This window comes from Epinephelus moara, chromosome 20 (assembly GCF_006386435.1).
Source record: "Epinephelus moara isolate mb chromosome 20, YSFRI_EMoa_1.0, whole genome shotgun sequence".
Lineage (NCBI taxonomy): Eukaryota > Metazoa > Chordata > Actinopteri > Perciformes > Serranidae > Epinephelus > Epinephelus moara.
This window is the reverse complement of record NC_065525.1, coordinates 9,300,205-9,322,794: the sequence shown is the minus strand read 5'-3', so window position 1 is coordinate 9,322,794 and position 22,590 is coordinate 9,300,205. Positions and strand designations below refer to the sequence as shown.

The following is a 22,590-nucleotide window of genomic DNA, read 5'->3' as shown; positions in this document are numbered from 1 at the left end:
GTTAGTTTGTCCAAATACTTATGAGCCCTTAAAGTCGGGGGACTTTGTGAAGAAATGGTTGTAATTCTTACACGGTTCATACTACATTTTTGAAAAAAGCCTTAAATGAAAGCTGAGAGTCTGCACTTTAAGCAGGTATTCATTGTTTCATTTAAAACCCATTGTGGTGGTGTACAGAGCCAAAATGACGACAACTGTATCATTGTCCAAATAATTATGGACCTGACTGTAATTCCAGATACTGGTTCAGTCAGTTTGCAATAAGTCAAACTGGTCTAAGCTCATACAGTGGACTAGACTGGCTAATCCTGAAGTTGACCCAACTCTAAAAATACTTTTTTGTGATAAAATATGTTACCAGTGGTAGAAATGGTGTGTGTCACTAATATTTCCTAACTAAAATAGAGGTTAAATGGAGATGGTAGAAAATACCTATGTCATCTTTATATTGGTCTTGTCGTTTGAGGCCATTCTTAGGGCCGGATTGCATCTATTAGTCCCACAAGAATGTCACCTTTCTAACCTGGGTAAGGCTTCTTAGCCGTGGGCACTTAGCCTACCGATGACCTCTTAGTTGGACCTGCTTTCTAGTAAGCTCTTCTGTTTGTAAAGGTTTGTTGTAATCCCCCCTCCCTCTCCCTCTCCGTTTGTTTCTTATGGTTAAAATGGAATGCCACCTGCTTGATCAGCCCAAGGCTAATCCACTTCCCTGATTACACACCTCTCTTGTGACCCGGACCTTGTAAAATTTGGCCACATACTTAAGCACAAGGAGGCCTTTAACAGATTCAGCTTCCAGCAGAAACAGGGGGTCAGGGTGCTTGTTTGTATCAGCCTATTATGGTAAATACATTTTTTTCCCACTTACCTATTTCTTAAACTCCTATGGGACAGAAGGGTCATGACTTTCATGAGCTTGTTTGTGTACAATGACCTAGATATTGTACGTTGTAAGTTCTTTTGTTCAACTTCAGCTTGACTAGCAGGTTTCAGGAAGTAGGCCAATGACCTGGAGGCTTGTCTGGCTATATGTTGACTGAGTTGTAGTGATTGTTATGTTGTTGTGACTCCAACTGACAATTTCATGCAAATGTCAGATCAAGTCATAGTAATATAATTGTTGTGTCAGCTTTTTACCTGGCAGTTTTTTAAATTGTTTTTTGTTATCAGATGATGATCATCAGGATTGACGGTTACAGCGATAAACCACTTCTATGGATGAGAAAAGTTGGGACAGAGTCATTCCTATGCAAATGCTGTTTCAATAATTTGCTTATAGAAATCAAGTAGTCTGCCTACAGTGCTCATTTTTATACATGACAACATACGGAAATTAAAAAAACAAAAATATGGTAATTCTTTTTTTAATTTACTTATCTCCCATGATACTTTGCCTTGCGGTAACCCATCTGCTTCCAGCTGGCTACCTGAGGATAATGCCTGCAAATTGAAATCATTACGGGAAAAAGACAGTCATTTTCTGTCAATGAAAAGTGTAGTCTCCTCGAAGCGTAGGACAAACTGCCAAAAACAAGCCAATGAGATGCTGCAGCAAAACTTATAATTCCTTAGGCTATCTTGTGTAGTCTATTAAACAACGAGACACAGTCACGTCTGCTAGTGATGGCAAAAGAAAACAATGGCCACGGGGAAAGCACCTGTGGTTGAGGCCGCCCACGTCAAGTAGAACGATAATGTCTATTCACGTAATGCCCCCTTGAGTGGACCCTTGGTAGTGATGCTGTCAAGTTCATTATTTTATATTCATGTAATAAATATACAAATATATTTAGATGGTTATCTGCATGAGAAACAAAGAAAAAGAAAAAAAATGTGGTTCTAATAATCATCCACAGATAGTGATCAGTTTGACCCACCCCATGTGATCACTATAAAGGTTTCCACTGTACATAGATTAATGGAAATCTGATGAAGGCTAGCACCTTTTACAGCACATAACAGTTAATTATTTTTAATCTATAATGAGCATTATTTTCTAGGGTTCATTCATTCATTCATTCATTCATTCATTCATTTTCCATAGCCACTTATCCTGTTGGGGGCCATGGGGATGCTGGGGCCTTTCCCAGCTGACATTGGACAAGAGGCGGGGTACACCCTGGACAGATTGCCAGACTATCACAAGGCTGACTTTTTCTAGTGTTGCAACTAACAGTTTGGCATTATTGTTGACTGTGTAGGAAATTTTCTCTATTATTATTTAGTGATTTAGTTAAAGTAATAAATTTCCCATCACAGTTTCTCAGCACCTACAGTGACGTTGTCAAATTGCTTGTTTTGTCAACAATCCAAGACTCCTTTACTATGACATATGATACAAAAATTCAGCCAGTCCCCACATTTGAGAAGCTTGAACCATAAATTAAAAGAAGAAGATGCTTGAAATATAATTGAAACAATTAATAGACAATTTCTGTCGATCAGCTAAGCAATTAATCAGTTAATCTGAATAGAATTTGGTAATTTTGTTTTGTAATTTACCTTTGACATGAAGCTTTTGTAATCTGAAAGTTGGCTTTATGTGTATGTTGTAATTACAGTAGCTTTTCTGTGTAAATTAGGAGTTGTCAAGAAGATTTGGACTTTCTGGCAGGTGAATTACTTCAGTAAAAGTGAGAGAGAGAATGGCGGTTTGCATGTCCTCATCTCCACTCATTAAATTAGAACAAGGCAGCTGGTTAGGGATTCTGTGCTTGTTTGCATATGGTCCTTAATGAGATAAAAAATTAGGAGGAGAATTAATTATTTGTGATTTGTGTGTAAATGTGTTGGATGATGGGATTAGAAGCCGCAGGTAGGAGAGGAGATGAGAGGGTAAGAAGAGAGAAACTAATCTGTTTAGAGGGAAAGAAAGGAAAGCAGCATTGGCTCTGATCCTACCAAGCCCCTCAATACTCTCCTCCAGGGTTGGGCCCTTAAGGCTTTCCTGCCTACTTGCTTTCCGTGTGTGTGTGTGTGTGTGTGTGTGTGTGTGTGTGTGTGTGTGTGTGTGTGTGTGTGTGTGTGTGTGTGTGTGTGTGTGTGTGNGTGTGTGTGTGTGTGTGTGTGTGTGTGTGTGTGTGTGTGTGTGTGTGTGTTCACACACTCCAGCTCATGCCATGTAAGTTTCCCAGCGCTTCCCTCTCTCCCTCTCGCCTCACTCTGCTGTTACACCCCGTAGAGCCCCTGTGGCTATCCTGGAGTGTGTGTGTATTGCTATATAATTGAGGTAAAAGGGGAGCCAATGTGTATGTGCTGGGTATTTGTTTGTGTGTGTGAAAGAGATAACATACACTGTTTTGTGTTCATGCATGTGAATAAAGCAGCTTTGTTTGTATTCTGAAGTAGAACTTGGCTCTCAAACTCAAGCAAGGGAGGTATGACTTTAATAATTAATAGATTTTCTTAATTATGTTTACTTCCGTTAAAATCTGGGGCATAATTTGTTAAAGGGGTTATGATGATGATTTGCATACACCTAAATTTGGGTCGTTCTTTTCTTGCCAAACAAGGCAAAATGAGCTTTCTTTGCTGCATTTTTTTAATCTAAAATACTGGATAAATTTTAAAAAAGCATGAAGAAAGAAGGCATATTATTAAATGTTTGAGAAAGGAGGAATGACAACAGATCAATAAAACAAGGGCAAAGTGAGGCACAATGTTTGAGAATACTTAGTTGGAGATTTAAAAGACAAAAAAAACACTATCTCTTGAATCACAAGCACACAAAGTGACCCGCAGAGAAATTGCAGGGCTGGTCTGACAGGCAATCAGAGAGGCAAAGATCTTAACTTCATTTAACTGTGTTTAACCAAACCATGACACAATAAAATATTAAACTTGTGGGGTTTAAATTAGAGGCCCCAGACTCTGTTTAGATTGCTCATCACTCTAGTTTTGGCAGCTGTAATTACAGGTTTGAAAGTAGAGATCTGGCTGTTTTAGATCCATTCCTGTCCTCCCACTCCCAATCTCTCTTCCCCTACCCTCTATTCATCCCTCACTCCTTCTCTCCCTCCTCTCCTCATTTTCCCCTCCCTTACTGTCTTAAAGGGGAACATCATTCAAGTTAAGAAATCCAATATGTTATTACCATGGCCTGGGAATGTTCAATTAATATTTGTGAACATGAGCTGCTCTCTCTCAAAGCCAGAAACCAGAGAAGTGAGTCTAAAACATGTGATGTCATCAAGTATAAAGTCTGGAGCCGATCCATAGAACTTGTTTACACCTGGTATTCATATGCATTTTCGGTGATCTGAAAACGTGTAGAGTTGAAACACATCGCTGTTCACACCTCTGGCGTGTTCAGATTTTGTTACTGCCTGCGTCACTTACACTAGGGGGTCAAAGTGCCTCGTGCGCAGTTATTACCTCCACACTCTCGCTGGCTGTTTGCTAGCATGCTTGCTAGTCACATTAGCAGTTGTGTTAGTACAGCTGGAGATAGCACTGTCAGCAGAATCCAACATGTCTCCTTACATAAGGCAAAACAAGGGAGGGTCACACAACAGTTAATTCAACTCGTCTTAAAATTGGCAAGTCTTAAAGCTTTGGCACAATGTCACCAAAACAACCACTACGTCCTGTATTGATGACACTCCTGTCAGGGACACATCTGCATGCATTAGCGTTAACACTACAAAAGATATGCGGTCAGATGCGTCCCAGGCCACCTTGGCAAGTGTTTTGAGGGATCGGATCACAATCCGTCTTTGTGGTTGTTTACACTTGTACTTAGCGCTTTCCACTTGTGATCCGATCACCAAAGACATGTGTTAATACCAGGTGTAAACAGGCTCTTAGACAATGAATGGGAGCCTATTTTTGTTGACCCACAGAATGTTTGTTTTCTTTCTAGACCCAAATGAGCTTTATTCTATTGTAGTGTTGTCAGTTCTGAAAATGTACCCATATAGACACCTTGATGTCGTGCTAACAACAACAATCACTTTCAGGTTGGACAACTGGCAGCTGATTTCAATTGTAGAGGTTTGTAAAATTGGCAAACATGTTTATTTCTGTTGACATTTTCAGCTGTAACAGTAAAGTTCAAAGAAATGTGGTCAAACATGGTCGTCCACACTATGTGACATTTCTGCTGTTTGTTACTTTGTTATCATCTTTGATAAAGCAAATTTACCAGCACAGAAGCGAAACAATGTACTGCTGTGGATGGGACCGCATCAAAACGTATTTTAGCTACCTAAAAAAAATCAATATCAGTGTAAGTGTATGCTGTATTAAAATCTATGCCCCAAGTTAACATACACACTAACAAGTCAAGGCCATGGTAGACCAGCAACTCAGTGTTTGGGTAAGTAAAATGACTGCCTTTGTCAGGGGAGTCTGGTGGCTTTGATATAACAGCTCCAATTCCCCATCAGAAAAGGCTGCCTGACAGCAAGACAGAGTGGTGAAAATATTCTAAATATAGTGTACACTCAAACTGATATTTTTTATGTTGTTTTGTTTTGCTTTGGGGCTTTTGTAGGCCTTTTTTAGGTGGCTAAAAACTAACTAATTGAGGCAGTGTTTGCTCAGCGCTGTTTGATTTTATGTACGTAATGCAAGGATTTTCTTCTGGGAACTTACTGTAAATAAACATTGTGGTTTGGTCAATACTCAGAACATTGCCCTGGGTGCTCTTAGCGTCATCTATAACATCTTTTTCCAATTGATTGTCTATGGAGCAGCTCCACACTTTATACTTGATGACATCACAAATTTGAGTTTTAGCACCCAAGCTTTTGGATTCGGGAGAGAGTTGATAATGTTTACTAATATTTTTGGACTGTCTTAGACCATGGGTATTGAATATGTGTTACTTATTGCTCAGTGCCCAACTTCTTGAAACCCAGCCTCTGGAGTCCTTGCTGGACCTTTGCCCTCTGGGAATGAACTCTGACCTTGCAGTAGGCCTTAAGGCGCATTAAGAGGCAGGCTCTGAATGACAGGGTGTGGTAGGGGTCAAAACTCACAGGTCAGTGGGGATCAGGGGCAAACAGGCCCACTCCCTTCCATTATGTCTTTCTCCCCTGTCTCTCTTTCTCCAACATCCCTTACTCAATCCCCATCCTATTTTCTCTGCTTTGCTTGATTCCTTTCCTCTAATGCACCAAACAGCTCTTTTCACCTGCCACCCCTTTATCTGATATGGTGTAGTGCTTTTTGCATGCATTTCTTTATCTTTAACTTCCTATGAATTTATTTAAAAAGTCACCAATTTTGTGGTTAAATTTATAGTCCGTAGGATTACAGTCCTGGTTGAATGGGCAGCTGTGGTTACTGGTGGTAACAGTGAGTCAGATTAACCCATGGCAGCAAACACCCCTTGAGCAGCTACTTTGTCAGAAATACAACAGAAGAGCAACCGATGCATCTGTTCACAGAACAATCACACATATTCACATTGTTTTAAAAATGAAGTCACTCAATAATTGGCCTTTTTCCGTCATGACATGAGTAACCACAATCTGATCTCATGCTGCACACGCTGCGAGCAGTTTTCCACACAGCAGCACAAAGAAGTTGGTGGCATGTTGCCTGCAGCTCTACATCAAACAACTCATTTTGGCTGCTCCCTTATTCTATTACTCCCTGTGATATTTCAAACTGATCTGCTGTCATTTTCTTCATATTTTGTTTGATTGTAAATTTAGCTGTGTTCATGGTCAAACAGTTGGAACTAAAGCCAATCCTTGTACACTGCTAACTTAAATTTGCATTCTCAACTTATACCCACTTCTGAACCTCTGTCCTCCCCCTCCTGCTCTCCTTTCCCCCCTTTCCTCATCAATTGCTTTGCCTTCGTCTTTTCTTTGCTATTATTTTGTTTTTCGTCTTCCCACACTCCCTCCCTGCTCCCTCTATTCTCCTTATCATGCCCTGTCGTGGCCTCCACACTCTTAAGCCATTGATTTACCAACACAGGGACTTTCTTTGAGCTTTGTGGGTGTGAGCCACTGAATCTGTGCATTTCTATTTCTATTAAAGGCTCAGTGTTTCTCTCCAGTTGTCATCAGGCACATGTTGACTGCAGCGTGTACTCCCAAAAACCAATTAAAACACACTCAGGGCTCCACACTAACTTTTAAAAGTGGTTGCCAGGCTGGCAACCAGGCATCAGCTTTTGGTTGCCAAAACTGAAAATTATGGTTGCTATTTTTAGTCACCTTATATTTTGAGTAATTAAGATACCATGCAGTTGTACATCGGTTTAGTGATGAAATCATGAGTTACAAGACTGTTTAAGAGCTTTATTACCACAACTAAACCATAGACTGTAAAAATAATGGCCATAGCTATCGTGACGTCACCCATTGGTTTGTGAAATCTAGTTTTGAAGCATCGAGTTTGACATTTTGGTCGTCACCATCTTGTTTTTTGGAGTCAGAAGTAACCATATTTGTGCGAGAGGGTGGAGCTGTGGAGGAGTGAGGGGTGAATCTGACAGAGAAGCAGAGGACACAGCCTGTCACTCAAAGCGGCCTGCCCTTAGTAGCGCATAACTTTAAGCCTTAATCAGATGAGTTAAATAAAGATTCACCCTCTGCACAGTTGTCATGAAGGGCAAATTAGCTATAGAGACCAAAAATGTTTTTTGTACTGGGCTGTAAACATGTTTATTTCTGTCAAGTTTGGCATTTGCCAGCCTCAAGCAGCCGTTCAAAGAACTGCAGTTTTTGGCACTTCCATGTCAGCTTTATTTTTCAGCCCCAGAGGTTGCTGCTTGAACCAAACAAAATTCTTTGTAGTTTGTGTTTTCTCTGATACTACACAGAATTTTAACCTCAAGTATTATCAGTTAACATGTCCATCCTCAATTCCTTGCATACAAAATACCAGTAGTGCAGCTGTTGTCATATTATTTACAGGTGTCTCAAAAATAAATCCAGCAGGTCACTGGATGCTCGCTCACCTGTTTTCTCCTTTTCAAATTTTGCTTTGTCATTGTCACTAAAACACATGCCTGTGCGCACTTGGCGAAACACACCAACACACATGCAGCGTTGTCACATCCAGAGTCAAATGGTTCCAGTTCTGACTGTAACAGCAATATTTAAATATTATTGATGCAACTCATATAAATATATTTATTTTGGGGTGCATGTTTTGCTGTTTGTGATCGCTATATTTTAAATGGTGGTTGCCACTGAGGGCAACCAAAGGCAAAGAATTGGTTGCCAGTTTCTCAAAATGTTTGCCAGTGGCAACCTGGCAACCGTAACTGTCCATAACTGCACCCTGCACTCTACTCATGAAGCTTTTCCTGTCAGTTTTACACACACATTCAGGCAAGCACACAAAAACAAACAGCAGGAATAATTCAGCTGCTGTCTGCTGTCTGATTAATGAGGACACACAGTCTGTGAGATGAGATGTTGATCCCCTTGGGTACTAAAGTATTATAACAAACCCAGACTGTAGTGACAAACATGAGTGTGGGTGTAAGTGTTTGACCGTAATTCTGTCTATGTGTGGTGCTTTGGAGGATGCCTGAGGACATGGATATTTCTGAGTGGTTTGAACAAAATGGTTTTAATTCTTGAACTTAATAATGAGTGATGATTGAGAGCGTTTGTGGTCTGATGCTCAGGAGGCTAGATTAGATATTGTAAACACCTGCTGACTTAGAGCTAAACTCACGATAGGTTCCAAACAGGTCGAGGCCCTGCTTTGACTTGATAACTCAAGGACTTCCTCATTTACAGTGAGCAGTGGAAAATTATCAAGTGCTCATGAGGTAAAAAAAAAAATCATACTGTATCATATTTTAGTTTATTTATGATATAAACATAGGGTATTGCATTTAAATGAGATGATTATCTGCATAAATGCATTACAGATAAAAGGGAAAAAGAGCTGCAACACAGCGCTTGCACTACAGTTTGGTATGCACCTCAATGGTTACCACTTCAATCTATTATATATAAATCTGATGACACTAATCCTGCATGTTTTTCTATATTACCACAAACACACACGGTCTAGTTTATTTCAAGTCAGTTCCACATACACAGTCCTGCTTCTCTAAGTACTCACTTGAAAACCAAATGTGTATTAATCCACAGCTGAAGATAGTCCTCAATAAATGCACTATTTCCTCCACTCTGAGTAAAGTTTGCAAAAATCTGCACTGCCCAGTAAAGGTTTTACAGATTTCTTCAGTAGGAACCGCTGAAATTGGGGCTGTACAGTTAGTGAGGACAGAAAGTATCGGCACTTCTGGTTTCAACCTTTTCATGAGATTATGGAAAAATACCACAAACATTATCCTTTTGATAATGATACTTCATTAAAGGTGTTGTATGTGACATTCAGAGCGATAATATATCCCTAAACTACTTTTTTCTATAGTTATAGTGGAGTAATGTAGTCCTAAGCAGAGCATGAAGTGACCCTATCCCTGTGTATGTTATAATCCAAAATTGTGGTTTGTTGTGGTAAGCGGTCCGGCCACGTGTGCATGTTAGTGCATGTGTGTGTCCTTCATCACTGCCACTTAGCACTGCGCTCATACGGCAGTTAGCGTTGATATTGAGACTGTGGTGGCGCAGAAGCTTAGCACCCAACCTCCAGTTCCCTGGTTAGTCTCATATAGCCAGACCTATCTCCGTAGCACTTCCTCAGAACTTGCCATCATCAGTGTGTAAGATGTTAGCTCAGAGGCTGTTGTTGTGTCCTGTAGCGAAGGGGATTTGGAAATGGTAACACACAGACAGCTGAAGGAAGGGAGAATGCCAGCTGAAATCAGCGCCTCAGTGGCAGGCGTATAGCTACAGTCTACATCCAGTGAGTCAGGCTACTGTTGTTTAGCGCTCATGGAGAGGACCAGAGCAGCTACCTCCATGTTGAGAACCATTTCCAGACAACTCATCCTCTCTGAATTTTGCATAGACCCCCCTATAGATGCCAAGTTTGATTGTGTAGTAATGTGATGAACTGGGTTAATTGTGCTGGATAAGAGCAGGGTGGTCTTCAGCACCACGTCTAAGAATATTTTAAATGCTATCTGAAAATTGCTGTACTCTCTCTACAGCTGATGTCATTGTTCTGTGTTAACTTTGCTTTTTGTGTGTGTGTCTTATCACTTCTTGGCTCTACTCCTGCCATTGTTGTACTGTTGTATGCTTTTTTAAACATCTTTTTCTACTTTTCTCCATCACTTGAGCCCTCACATTTCTCTGGCCTCATACCAATCTCATGTTTTTTCTTGCTTTAACTGAAGACATAGACACATGGGACCATGTGGACACACAGACACTCACTGAAAAACGTATGTTTGTATGACGTACAATTTGAGTTAAGCTAAAACTGATTATTTATACCTAGCTGGAATAAACTTTATGTGTAAACAGTTTTAAAGCTAAATTGTTTCTACCATCAGTTTGGATATTGTCATTGTGCCAATGAAATCAGTTACAAGACTTATAATATTAAACCACTGACATTATTTTCATGGAAAGACTGTGTTAAAAAGAAGTGTTAGAAATGTAATGTAAGAATGAGGCTTAAGAGTTTTCTCTTATGACTTTCTTCTTAGGTTAGGTGTTTTTCTTTGTAAGTGGACGACAGCCTCTCTGTGGAAATCCCCTTCTACTTACTCATAATATCTGCCTCCATATTTCTATCCTTCTCTTTTGTCTTCATCCTCCCTACTGTTTTTTCTTGTGTTTACCCTGTCTGTCTGTCTGTCTGTCTGTCTGTCTGTCTGTCTGTCTGCCCAGGCTAAAAACATCAGTTGTGGTTAATTGGAATTTTAGTAACCACTGTGTTGTCTAATACAACCTAATAGATACAGGTAAGGCCTCATTTATCCAGTAACACAATTCCAAACTTTAATTCTCAGAGAAACATAGCTGGTTGTTTTTCCAGGCCAGTCAGATCAAACACAAGCCTGGTTTATTCTCCATTGTAATAATACCCTTAATTTAGCCTCTGTGAGTTTGGAGGAATCGTAGGATGGCTGCTGGGGGCTTTGAACTACAAACAACTTTGATGTAAGAGATGAGCTAGACTGATAAAATAACTACATGTCCACACCCTCGGCCTCCATCTGGTAGTGCCTGGATAAACCCTGTTAAACCCAGCGGAATAAGAAACTAATACCTTTGTTCAGTGATTGAACCTCTAGTTCCACTTCCTTAGCCACACTTTCTCATAAAGAGTGGCTGAAATGGCATTGTTCTGTATTAAATGTTTCTCTCAGATACCCTACATTGAAAAAGATGGATTTCAACAAAGAGGATAAAAATAGGAATAGAAAAAAAGAAGTGGAATAGTAGACAAAAAATACAAGCAGCGCAATCCCGTTTGAATTGTGATATGTTTTTCATTCTTTTGGCTCTACTGGATGTCAAATGAAACACTATGAGGTTATAAAGTGCTGAATGATCCCAATCAAAACATACACAAGCCAGTAGCATGACAGCATTTTAGGATTTATTACTTTGGTGTTTGTGGGTGTTCATATTTGTGGATATTTGTGTGTCTGTGTGCTACAGTGTGTGGGAGAGCAGTCTTACTCGTCTTCCCTTTTTGTCAAGTTATCAGCTTATCTGTAACGACACAAGACATCTAAGGGGTTATTGCACCATATTTCTCTTTTCTTCTTGTCTTACTCACCATGTTCTTTCCCTCCTGTCCTTCTCATCTTTTTCTCTCTCACCTTCTACTTTTCTTTGTTTGATGTTATCCTTTCTTTTTCCCTGTATTTCTCCCCTCTGCTTTTTATCTTTTTGCAGATTGTGCCCAGTAGTAAAAGCTAAACAGTCCTTTGTGTTGTGTGACCTAACAGTGTGCAGAGGAAGGACATGGGGTGACGGGAGGTCGATCAGGGTCATGTCCAGTAGGCTAGAATAACAAATAACTTGACTATCTCTCACTGTTGTCCCCTGCTCTGTGGGAAGAATCAGCCTAAAGATTATTCCCTCAAGTCGGGGCGTCGGTAGCGTAGTGGATAGTGCCGGTGCCCCATGTACTGAGGCGATGCCTCGCTGCAGCGGTCACAGGTTCGACTCCGGCTTGCAACCATTTGCTGCATGTCACCCCCCGCTCTCTCTCTCACCCCATTTCACTCTGTCCTGTACATTAAAGGCAAAAGCCCAAAAAATAATGTTTAAAAAAAAAAAAAAAAGATCATTCCCTCAAGTTTAACAGTGGTAAACTGCAGCAATAGACTCATGCTTCGGCAGCAACAGAATCGAGCTTCAGCATGTTTTCTTTCTTTCCACTGACTTTGTGAACACTCATGCCAGCTTTAAATATTGGTTTGTGTTGTTTTTCAAAGAAACATCAAATATTTTTGGGCCACCTGGTGGCAAACACACGGCACACATAAAATGTATCACTCAAATATTTTATAATTAAGTTTATAAATGTGTCTTTTATAACAATTTATGGAATGCTGTGCAGATTGCAAAAATAGTAACACAATCGGTGATATTGGCAAACAAACTAAAAGCAATGTTATCTGTCTCAAGTTCTATTCAATCTCCTCCTTATCTTGTCACCCGCAGCAATCTCAGCTAAAACCGCCCGGTCTGAAGTCTGCATGAAGTGCACATATTCTCACCACAGATCCTTGCGTTATAAATACCACTCTGTGTGTGGGAAAACGCACTTGCATAGTTTTGTGCATATACATCATTTACACATCTGGCCCCAGATGTGTCTCATACTTGCCACAAAATCAAGTAAATTTGGTATTTGAGCGATAAATTAATTTATTATAGATAATGATCTAAATAATGCATTCATTCAACTGACTGTATCATTAAAGTCATGGCATTCTCCCCAACTGGCATAATTATCTCCGCCAGGTGTAAGCCTGGAGGGGATCATGCGTCGTGTGTGTGCATGCATGAGTGTGTTTGTGTGTAAGCGTGTATATCCCTTTGTCCGCAGCCAGTCTTGCAAACTATTGGACCAATGAGCCTAATATTTAGGGTGCATCTTTATGACTGTATGCTCAAGGACCTCATGGTTGTGGTGGTGGCCATGTGGTGTCATATACTGTCATTGACTGCTGACTCGTCACTCCTCTCAACTGGCCAGTAGGGGCTGAAAGTTTTCCAGAAATTGGCTTGACTAAAAACGATAAGCCTTAAGTTTAAGTTTATTTATTTTATTAATCTCCCTGAGGGGAAATTCAATGTTTTCACTCTTGCTTGTCAATTACACACAGGTCCGAAAGACACACACATGCACAAACAGGACCTATACATGCACAAAGTGGAGAGATGTCAGAGTGAGGGGGCTGCCCTTGGTGAGGCTTAGGTTCGGCACCTCGGCAGTGCCCAGGAGGTGAACTGGCACCTCTCCAGCCACCAGTCCACGGTCTATATTTTTTGGTCCGGACGGGGACTCGAACAGGCAACCCTCCAGTTCCCAAGCCAAGTCCCTATGGACTGAGCCACTGCCGCCCCTAACTTACTGTCAGTTGCTGGCCACATTTGTTGTGGGTCAAAAACTGAAATCCACAGAGATGTTAGTTGTCATTTTGAACTGAAGCAGGTTTTGTTCTGTCCTACGCACAGCGTCTTACCACACTGAGAGCGTTTCAGAGGCGGAGCGATTTGCCTGCTTGATTTTGTAGACTTGCAGTTTTTGTTGATTTGGTCATTTTACCGTGATATTTATGGTTCGAACATAAGCTAGTAAGTAGGCTATTTAGTTAAATGGGATTTTGCCTGGTTTTAATTGTGTTTATTGCTGTTATTTTCTACTTTGTTGTGCTGTAGCCTCGGACCAAGTCAGCTCGTTAAAAGTGTACATCGTCTGATGAAAATTACAAGAATAGTCTAGAGTGGCTGCAATCAGCTCAGGCAGCGGCCTGGTGGAGACCCACACTCTACTGAGTGCACTTTTCTTGTTGATTAAGGTGTTGTCTTTTTTGAGGTCATGGCAGGGGCAAAAATCCCATTTCATAGTTGGGGGGGACAATAAACAGTAAATTTTCAGAGAATAATTCCAGGGGGGGACAAGGAAAAAAAGTTGTAGCCTGTCTTTTATACAGCATCTTTTACCGCAATTTGACACTTTAATCTTCTCTCTATCTCTCCAACAGGCAGAGTGAATGTCTATACTTATGAGAAATGGCTTAACAACTAAACATTTCCTGCAATTTAACTGGTAAACTGGTTTATAAACAGTGTGCTGTGAGATCTGCCGCTGTGCACCTCACAACCGTGCATAATAGTCGCGCGTAATGACCGCTCCTCGTCAGTTAGACTGCACATCTCTCATGTTTGTCTCACTGACAGGTGGAGAGCCTACAGACAGGTACCCATACAAGCCGCTCCGCCACAACCGTGCGTAATAGTCACGCGTAATGACCGCTCCTTGTCACTTAGACTGCACGTCATTCATGTTTATCTCACTGACAGGTGGAGAGCCCACAGACAGGTACCCATTAGCTACAAGCCGCTCCGCCACTGATTGCTCTTGTCCTGTCCTCTCCCTCTTCTTTCTCTCCTGTCCTCTCTGACTATCACTAAACTCTGAGCTTAATCATTAGCTTTTAGCTTAGCAGCACTCGTAATTGAGTAGGCTTTTGAACAATGCAGGAGAAATGTTGCAGACAGTTTATATTATCAGCCTGGGCCTGGGGCTTGTTGTAACAGTAAATGGGATGTGTTGTTACTTGTGTAAGTTAAACTTACTCTGCGATGCGCAATGTGGACAGCGGTTCCAGCCACACGCTGCTACTGCTACCAAGCAGCCCCGCCCATTGGAAAGAGTGTGGGATATACCACTACTAGGAATGGGAGGGGGGGGGACGAAATCTTTTAAGATTTAAATAGCACATTATCGCGCGATTATAATGAGCACCGCTTACATTGTGCTTTNCAAGCAGCCCCGCCCATTGGAAAGAGTGTGGGATATACCACTACTAGGAATGGGAGGGGGGGGACGAAATCTTTTAAGATTTAAATAGCACATTATCGCGCGATTATAATGAGCACCGCTTACATTGTGCTTTCAATAAATACTACTGCATTGTTCAAAAATTATTAATTGTGTCTCAAATTATTCTAGGGGGGTACAGCTTTCCTGAAGGAGGAGTCATGTCCCCCCTGTCCCCCCCGGGATTTCCGCCCCTGGGTCATGGTGGTGGCAACCCTGACAAAACAAATGTGATTTCAGTCAATGAAACGTCAGCTCAGCATAATAGACTCCTTTTACAATGAAGAACACGTTAAAAAAAGCTTACAGACATCATCAGATTGTGGTTTGCCCTGAGGTCATCATGTTAATCTAGGTTTTGCAATCTTGAGAACTGCTGGCTAACATATTTTCTCCTTACTCTATTAAGGCTAATGTCCTCTGGCTTGTCTCTTGTATTGAGCTTCTATTAATTTTCCATTCCATATAAACTGTGCAACAGTTTCTTTGGGTGTGATTAGAGGCCATCATTTTTAGGTGTTGCATCTGAGTTACAACACATCTCGGGTGAATGCAACCCATGTCTTATTTTCTCTCTCCCTGTTGCCTTGGTGTTCAGGTAATGGTGGAGTGGAATCTTCCAATTTGTCTCCATCTTTTTCCCCCTTCTGTATTCCTTCCCTCAGGACATTTTCTGTGTCCATTTCCCTTTTTTCCTGTCTACTTTTTTCCCCTCTGTAAAGGATCAGCACTTCAAAGCTGCCATTGAGCAGTGTCAGTGAGCTCCCAGGCCACAGGATCTGCTGAGCCCAGCCTTACATTAGAGCTTATTCAATCCTAGCTACAGGTGTGCTGCCCCCACCAACTCCCAGAGGATGGCAGACGCTTCAAACACACCAAAACACAACCTTCAAAAGGCTGCGTGTCATCAGCATTAATTCCTGAACACTGAGGAATCAGCAGAGTACTCTGTCATCTGAAACTGACTTTGAGAGAGAGACAGGGAGAGAGAGAGTGGGCAGTAAAACCCACACTGTCAGTCATACCTTCTCATTATATCCCTGAGTCATAGAGAAACCCCGGAGCTGAGCTCACAGACACTGACGTTCTCAACTACTGTGTGTGTGAGTTGTGATTTGGGCCATATGTTTGATTTAATAGTGTAAAGTTAACACATGACATGAGTTGTGCAATATGTTTTCTTGTGTTTGTGTGTCTGTCTGTGAATATACAATACATGAGTATGCATATGTGAGTCTTTGAACAGACTTTGTGGACAACAGTTACACCTAAAATAACAAATTAGACTGTCTGACACAAACTTGATTCAGACCCCTTCTACACTTAGTTGTATGGGAGTAACTGAGCTGATGTAACTGAGCTGATGTCACAGAGTGACGACATGTAGTTGCTGGTGGGTAAAACACAGGCAGCACTTACGATGATACTATTTGAACCTGGTCAGTATACAAGAAAATACAAGCACTGTAACCATGGTGCAATCTTTTGTCATAATATGGTCTACAAATTGATGTAAGAGGGGCGGTAGAATAATGGCACAGATTTCCTCCTGAATATCACAGTAAAAGAAAATACTGGTGGTAAGTACAGTGACAACTATGAAAAGGACTAAACACTAAACACCAGGACCCAACAATCATATTTGCGGTATACATTAAATTTCAGGTTAGTAACGTCAGCTAACAAATAAACCACAATTAACCTACATAATAGTGATAATTTCCTTTGAAGTGAAAATTTGAATTGTCTTTGTAATGTTAGTCAGTGTGGATTGCTCTATTTATGTGTCAGGGGTGGGATGTGGTTTGAACCTGGCGTTGCCTCATTATTCGGGGGCAGAGTACCCCAGGGTATGTCACATATTTTTCATAGTGGAAATTTTGGTGGGTCTCAAGGAAAGAATTATTGGATTTTCTTTGGAAAACTTTGAACACACAATGAACACTACAGACTGGGAATAAAATCCATTGATAGTATAATAAAGTGACTGTACATGTAATTCACAGACCTGCTAGCATGACTGTAGACTCTTATTGAGTTAGTGAGAGAATACTTGGGCACAGTGGTGTTGTGAGCTAAATGCTAATGTCAGCATGCTAAAACTTCTACAGTGACAAAGTTAAAATTCTCATGTTTAGCAGTTGTATTGTTTACAACCATCTTAGTTTAGCAAATGTTAGCATGCTAACACTATATGCTAATTATAAATTATAGACCATCTTGCAATGGTTTAACCAGCTGAAATGCTGATCCGCAACTAAAAACTAATGTGGGCTAGGGGTGCTAGAGGCCCCTTTCTTACTTTCTACCCACCTACTTCTGGTGTCATTACTTTGATCACACCCATCTATAAACTCAGCCTTCATTTTGATCTCAACAACACACCTGTAAAGTTTCATGGCTGCATCTTGCATGGTTGTGACACTATGGTGCTGATAGTATCTGTCTACCGACAAACAGATGGACATATAAACATCTGCCGAAGTATACTTCCTAGTACAATAGGTGTCTCCAGGACCACATTTTCCTATAATGACACACGCACACACACACACACACACACACACACACACACACACATAGACTCACAAGGTGAAAACAATATCAGCCACACTGTCGCAGCTGGTAATAAACCAACTGAAAGTACTAGATACATTTTCATTTCAGTGCTAAATAAGAAGTCAGAGAGTTTTTGCGATCCAGCTTTAGTTAAGACAGTTAAGTCAAATTTCAGTGGGTAATTGACCACTTCAACCTGCTGGTGGCAGTAGAGGAAATGTCAGGGGATCACCAAAGACATTGGTTAAGTAGGACCTAAGTTTTCCTACTGGTTACTTTTAGGTGTTTGACCTATAATATCAATCGGTCAGTTTAAAAAGATAGATATGTTCTGTCTGTCAACGTCATTAAAGCATTTGCCTTTTCAGACCAGTGGTTCACTTTGGTGTGACAGAATAACCTGTGCTACAACAAGCTGCTGTTTGTTTGGAAGCGACAGTTAAGTTGAAGCTGAACAGGCTCCAGGGTTAATTATTTGAAGCAGTTGCTTTGAGGGCGAGCCAATTTCTGTTGAATTATAATGAGTTTCAACAGCTGTTGTTATTAAAGTTATGACTTCACTTTTCAAAGGACGGGTGACTATTTTCTAAGCCAGTACACTGAAGTAGAACAGGAACAATGGGAACCGACGCAATAGATTTTGTTTTCAGACTGGCAAAATTTTCAGTTTCAACTCACGTCAACTTGAGGATAAAGTGTTTAACCATAAAGTAAGTAAAATTCTTACCCAGAGGAACAGTAATACACGGACAGATTTTGATAACAGGCCACATCCACACACTTTATATTCTCAAATCCAGCCACACACAAACTACAAAAGTAGAAAATAGCAGTGGTCAGACAGACTACAAGAACCATTGCATCTGTCCAATGGAAAATATGCACAACCAGTAACTTTCCCGCTGTTTGCCTTTGTGCCCTACATGCAATTTTTCTTCAGTTCTTTATCTCTGCAGCCTCTGAGGTCAAAAAGCCACATTCCCACTAGACCTAAACCAACAACTGTCCTTCAAACCCATTTGCTACATGAGGTTTTCCACTGCTTTTTCAAAAATCTTAATTTTTCCCGCAGGACATGTGCCTAGCAACATCACTGCCTGGAGCACTTCACTGTAGGTTTCCATGTTAAACTTTATGAATTTATCCAGTGGTTTACTGCAGTTTTATCCTGTAGATGAGACACACAACTCCCCCCTGCCAAACTTATGATATACTGGACTAAACTGCCATGAACCCCAGACCCCTTCCAGACGGGTTTAAGATAAAGAATACTGCTTGGGGCTGGCATGGTGGTTCAGTGGCTAGCACTGTTATACTGCACTGTATAAGGGGCTATACACAATCACTAGATGAAAAGATATATGTAATTGTCGTGATTTATCTGTTGCTAAAGTTATTCTGTGTAGTGTGCAGTGCTTCATCAAAAGCTGTTTCTTTAAAGAGCATCCAGACTATGTGAGAATGAAACTGACTGCTGTTTGGCAGCAATAGATCTGCACAGGGCAATAAATCACACACACACAATCATTCAGACCTTTTCATTACAACCCTGAGTCATACAGAAACTGCAGCTGACATCATCAATGTGAATGCATCCGTAGTGTGTTTGTGTTTGCACATGTGTGACTCTTTGGGTGAAATCATATTTATACCCATAATATGAAAGTAATATATGATGCTAATTGTCTGACTTTATAAATCATCCAAAAGAAGCATCATGTTACTAAAAGAAGTTCAAACTTGAACATCTGTAGAGCCAACGGGGGTTAACATTTTGTCAGACATACAATACATGACTAATTCCCCCACTTAATTTGTATGAAAATGCCACATGTTCCTATCTAGTTAGTCTTTGGGTGGCTAACCGGAGACGTGCTGTAACACGTCAGTGTTTTGAAGATTGGCATTTGACTGTGGAAGGGAACCTCTCCTTAACCGATGTCTGACAGTGATTGAGATAGATCGGAGGGAGGGAAGGAAAGAGAGAGACATGAGGCAGAGGGAGAGAGCCATGGGCTATAGTAGGGGGGGGAGGGTGTGTCTGGGAAATGGAGTTGTTTTAACATCAAAGATAACCCTTCTCAGGACTCTGCAAAGACCTCACATTAGGCCGGGAGACACTGCACTTTATCATTGGCTCTTCCTGTTTGGCAGAAGCCTTATCCTTGAGGCTTGTGTTAAAACACTGATATAGACTCTTACAAATTAGAAGTCAACATCACCTCCTGGCCTCCCGCATGACTTACATCTCAGCCTTGCTCTGGCCTAGTGAGTAAAAACACACAAACTGGACAAGGCTTTTCCAAATCCATTGATGCCACTATTGTAAACTCTGATCCAGTAATTTATTAAATCTGACTTGATAAACATTTTGAGAAAGACTAAATAACTTTCTTTTACAAAAGAAGAAAATAACCAATAACTGTACAGTACTTACCAGTGACAGCAAATCCAAGCTTTTATCGCACAGTGCCAGTCAAAAGTTTAGACACACTTTTTCATTCAAGTAAATGGGAAAGTGTGTCCAAACTTTTGACTGGTACTGTACATACTATGGCTATTCTGTGTCAGAATGAGTGAACAGCATGGATGTATTGAGAGTACTGGATACAGCGTTGGAGACAGGACCTGGTTCGCTCCTATAAAAGTTGCTCAGTGGCGAATGAAGCCAAAAAAGCTCTGTTTTCATGGTATGAAATCACCCTCATAATCGTCATTGCTTCTGCGTCATTGGGCCTATAGAGCAAGCACACCAGAGATATCACCAGAGAGATAAAATGATATAATCTTGCAGCTCATCTAGACTTTTCAAATGTTATTACACCAAACTGATCAAATCCTGATAATGAAATGGGTCATTTTATGTGGGATGTAATGCACAAAAGAATGTATCCACTGATTTACAGGTATCTCTTTCCCAATATAAGTCTATTAGAAAGTCTTTTTGGGCCCCATGGCAACGTGTGATGGGCTGAGGAGTTGTAATTCCACCGTTTGGCCACCTCAAAAATTGGCTTTAAACTCCAGGGCACGTCCTGGGGGCCTCTACTCTGTTCACCAGCTACTGGTGAACGGAGTGAATGATCCAGTGATCCACAGTATTTGTCATCTCTTATCCCATTACATAGTCACATACATTTTTAAGATAAGAGAAGATGAACCTTTATTGATCCATATATTTAGCCATATACATGTATCAGTATATAGAAAGATGTATTATAAATATAAGATTTGACATATTTTGAACATATTAAATATGATTAACATATTAATGATATGGTATATGTTTTTTTGTATAATAGAAAATAATATATAGTATACTAATAAAGCATAGGATTGAATTAAATAAAGTGTCAAATATAACAGTTAAAGAGTATAGTATAGGTATAATATAGTAAGTAGTAGTATAATAGTAGTATAGTGTATGGTCTCTCGTATATACTTTAAAAATATATTTAAAGGGAATCTCTTTAAAGAGTGTTCCACTGATTTATTTCTGTACTCCTGTAACATTGTCTGACTTACAGTGGACAGGACCAAAATCGAAGCAACAGACCCAGAGCTATTGTCTTTTTTTATTCCATGCATTCCTCTTCCTTGTCGAAACATTATCCACGATACAAATTGACCTGCAACATGTCACACAGTTCAGTAGAAGATTTGGGTGTGTTATGCTAGTAGCGGCTAATGTAGCCTTATGTTTTGAATATGTGGTGGTCTGTTTTTCAGAACAGTGTCAAAATCAGAAGGCCACACTGCCAACCCAAGTCAGTAGAGGTGAAGAAAAAGAAAATGCATCAACACCTTCAGAAGGAGAAAAGACGACTGAGAAAGGTAAGTGTGTGTGTGTGTGTGTGTGTGTGTGTGTGTGTGGTTATGTGTGTGTAGCTGTACATTTTTAACATCTGTCTCATTCTGCAGTATTTTTGAGGTGTGTTAGGACAACATTAGTCTATGCAACAGGTCTAGACGTCCCACATCCATATATCTTAGCGTGACTGGTGAATGGTCCCAGCTAATACAGGAAAAAGTATGTCAGAGGTACTAAATCACTATTAATTCAGCAGGTTCAACATAGGGCAGACTTGCATGCAAAAGGTTGACAAGTACCAGCCTGCATAATAGAGCATTAAATCACAGTTCTGTTTCAAGACAATACTCGGAAATATTTAAACTACACTAAATTGCCTGTCATTGATTAACTGAAAGATTGAAACCCTTAAACAATATGTTAACCAGAGGCTATAGCAGCTCTATTGTTCAACAAACAGACTACAGTAAATCACCCCTCACCGAACAGTCTGTATACTTTCTGTACAGTTGCCTCATGTTTTTTTGTTGTTTTTTTTGTCAGAACAAGACTGTATGTTGCTCTCTAAGCACTCTGTGCCACATAAAGAGTGTATCAACTGATCATTTAGAACCAAAAATAACAAGGCAAAACTAATCTGATGAGCTCATGTTATTATAACAAATGGTGTACCATGATCTCTCTTCTCGTTCTTAGGGAAATGGCTCTAGGACGACATTTAGGTAAAGACACTGCTGACTCTTGCTCTACCAAGCAGCTGATCAAAAGAATTATTAAATCACACTTTTTCAATAGTATAGTGCAATAAAGTTGACTCCAGAAGATAACAGAAGCTGTTATGATGCTAAATCAGTGTTGAAGTTAGATTTGTCATGTTATTAAGAAGGTCAAGCACATCAGGTTCTCTCTTCAATACACAATGCACAGTAAAAATATCATTTGAATATCATGTTCTCCTTGTGTTATTAAACCTAAGCTACAGCTTCACTGTCTGTGTCTGTGATTGTATGTGTGTGTGCTTACACACAAACAAGGACAGTACACTGTATAAGTGGGTCTTTGTGTTCACAGCTTGCCTAAGCAGGCAGATTCTGCCCCCTGAGTAAATATGGTGAGCCACTGATAACATTAATTTGTGGATAACAAGGACACATTGACACACCAAAACACACACAAAGGCAATTCAGTAGGGGTATGCCTGTATTGGAATGATAACTTGTTTTGTTACTCCAACATGCACTGCTTACGGTATCATCACAGGGACGCCCCCAGGAATTTGTAGCTGAGTGGTGCTCAGGCCCTGGGTGTGT

General features: G+C 40.4%; 1 protein-coding gene across 1 annotated transcript in view; it reads left to right on the top strand.

Moving 5' to 3' along the window:
* Nucleotides 1-22,590, top strand: part of si:ch211-266k8.4 (uncharacterized) — an 87,770-nt gene that overhangs the window by 29,441 nt on the left and 35,739 nt on the right. Inside the window, exon 11 of the mRNA XM_050073192.1 lies at nucleotides 21,199-21,303. Coding sequence (XP_049929149.1) covers nucleotides 21,199-21,303 — 105 coding nt within the window. The remainder of the gene's footprint in view (nucleotides 1-21,198; nucleotides 21,304-22,590) is intronic.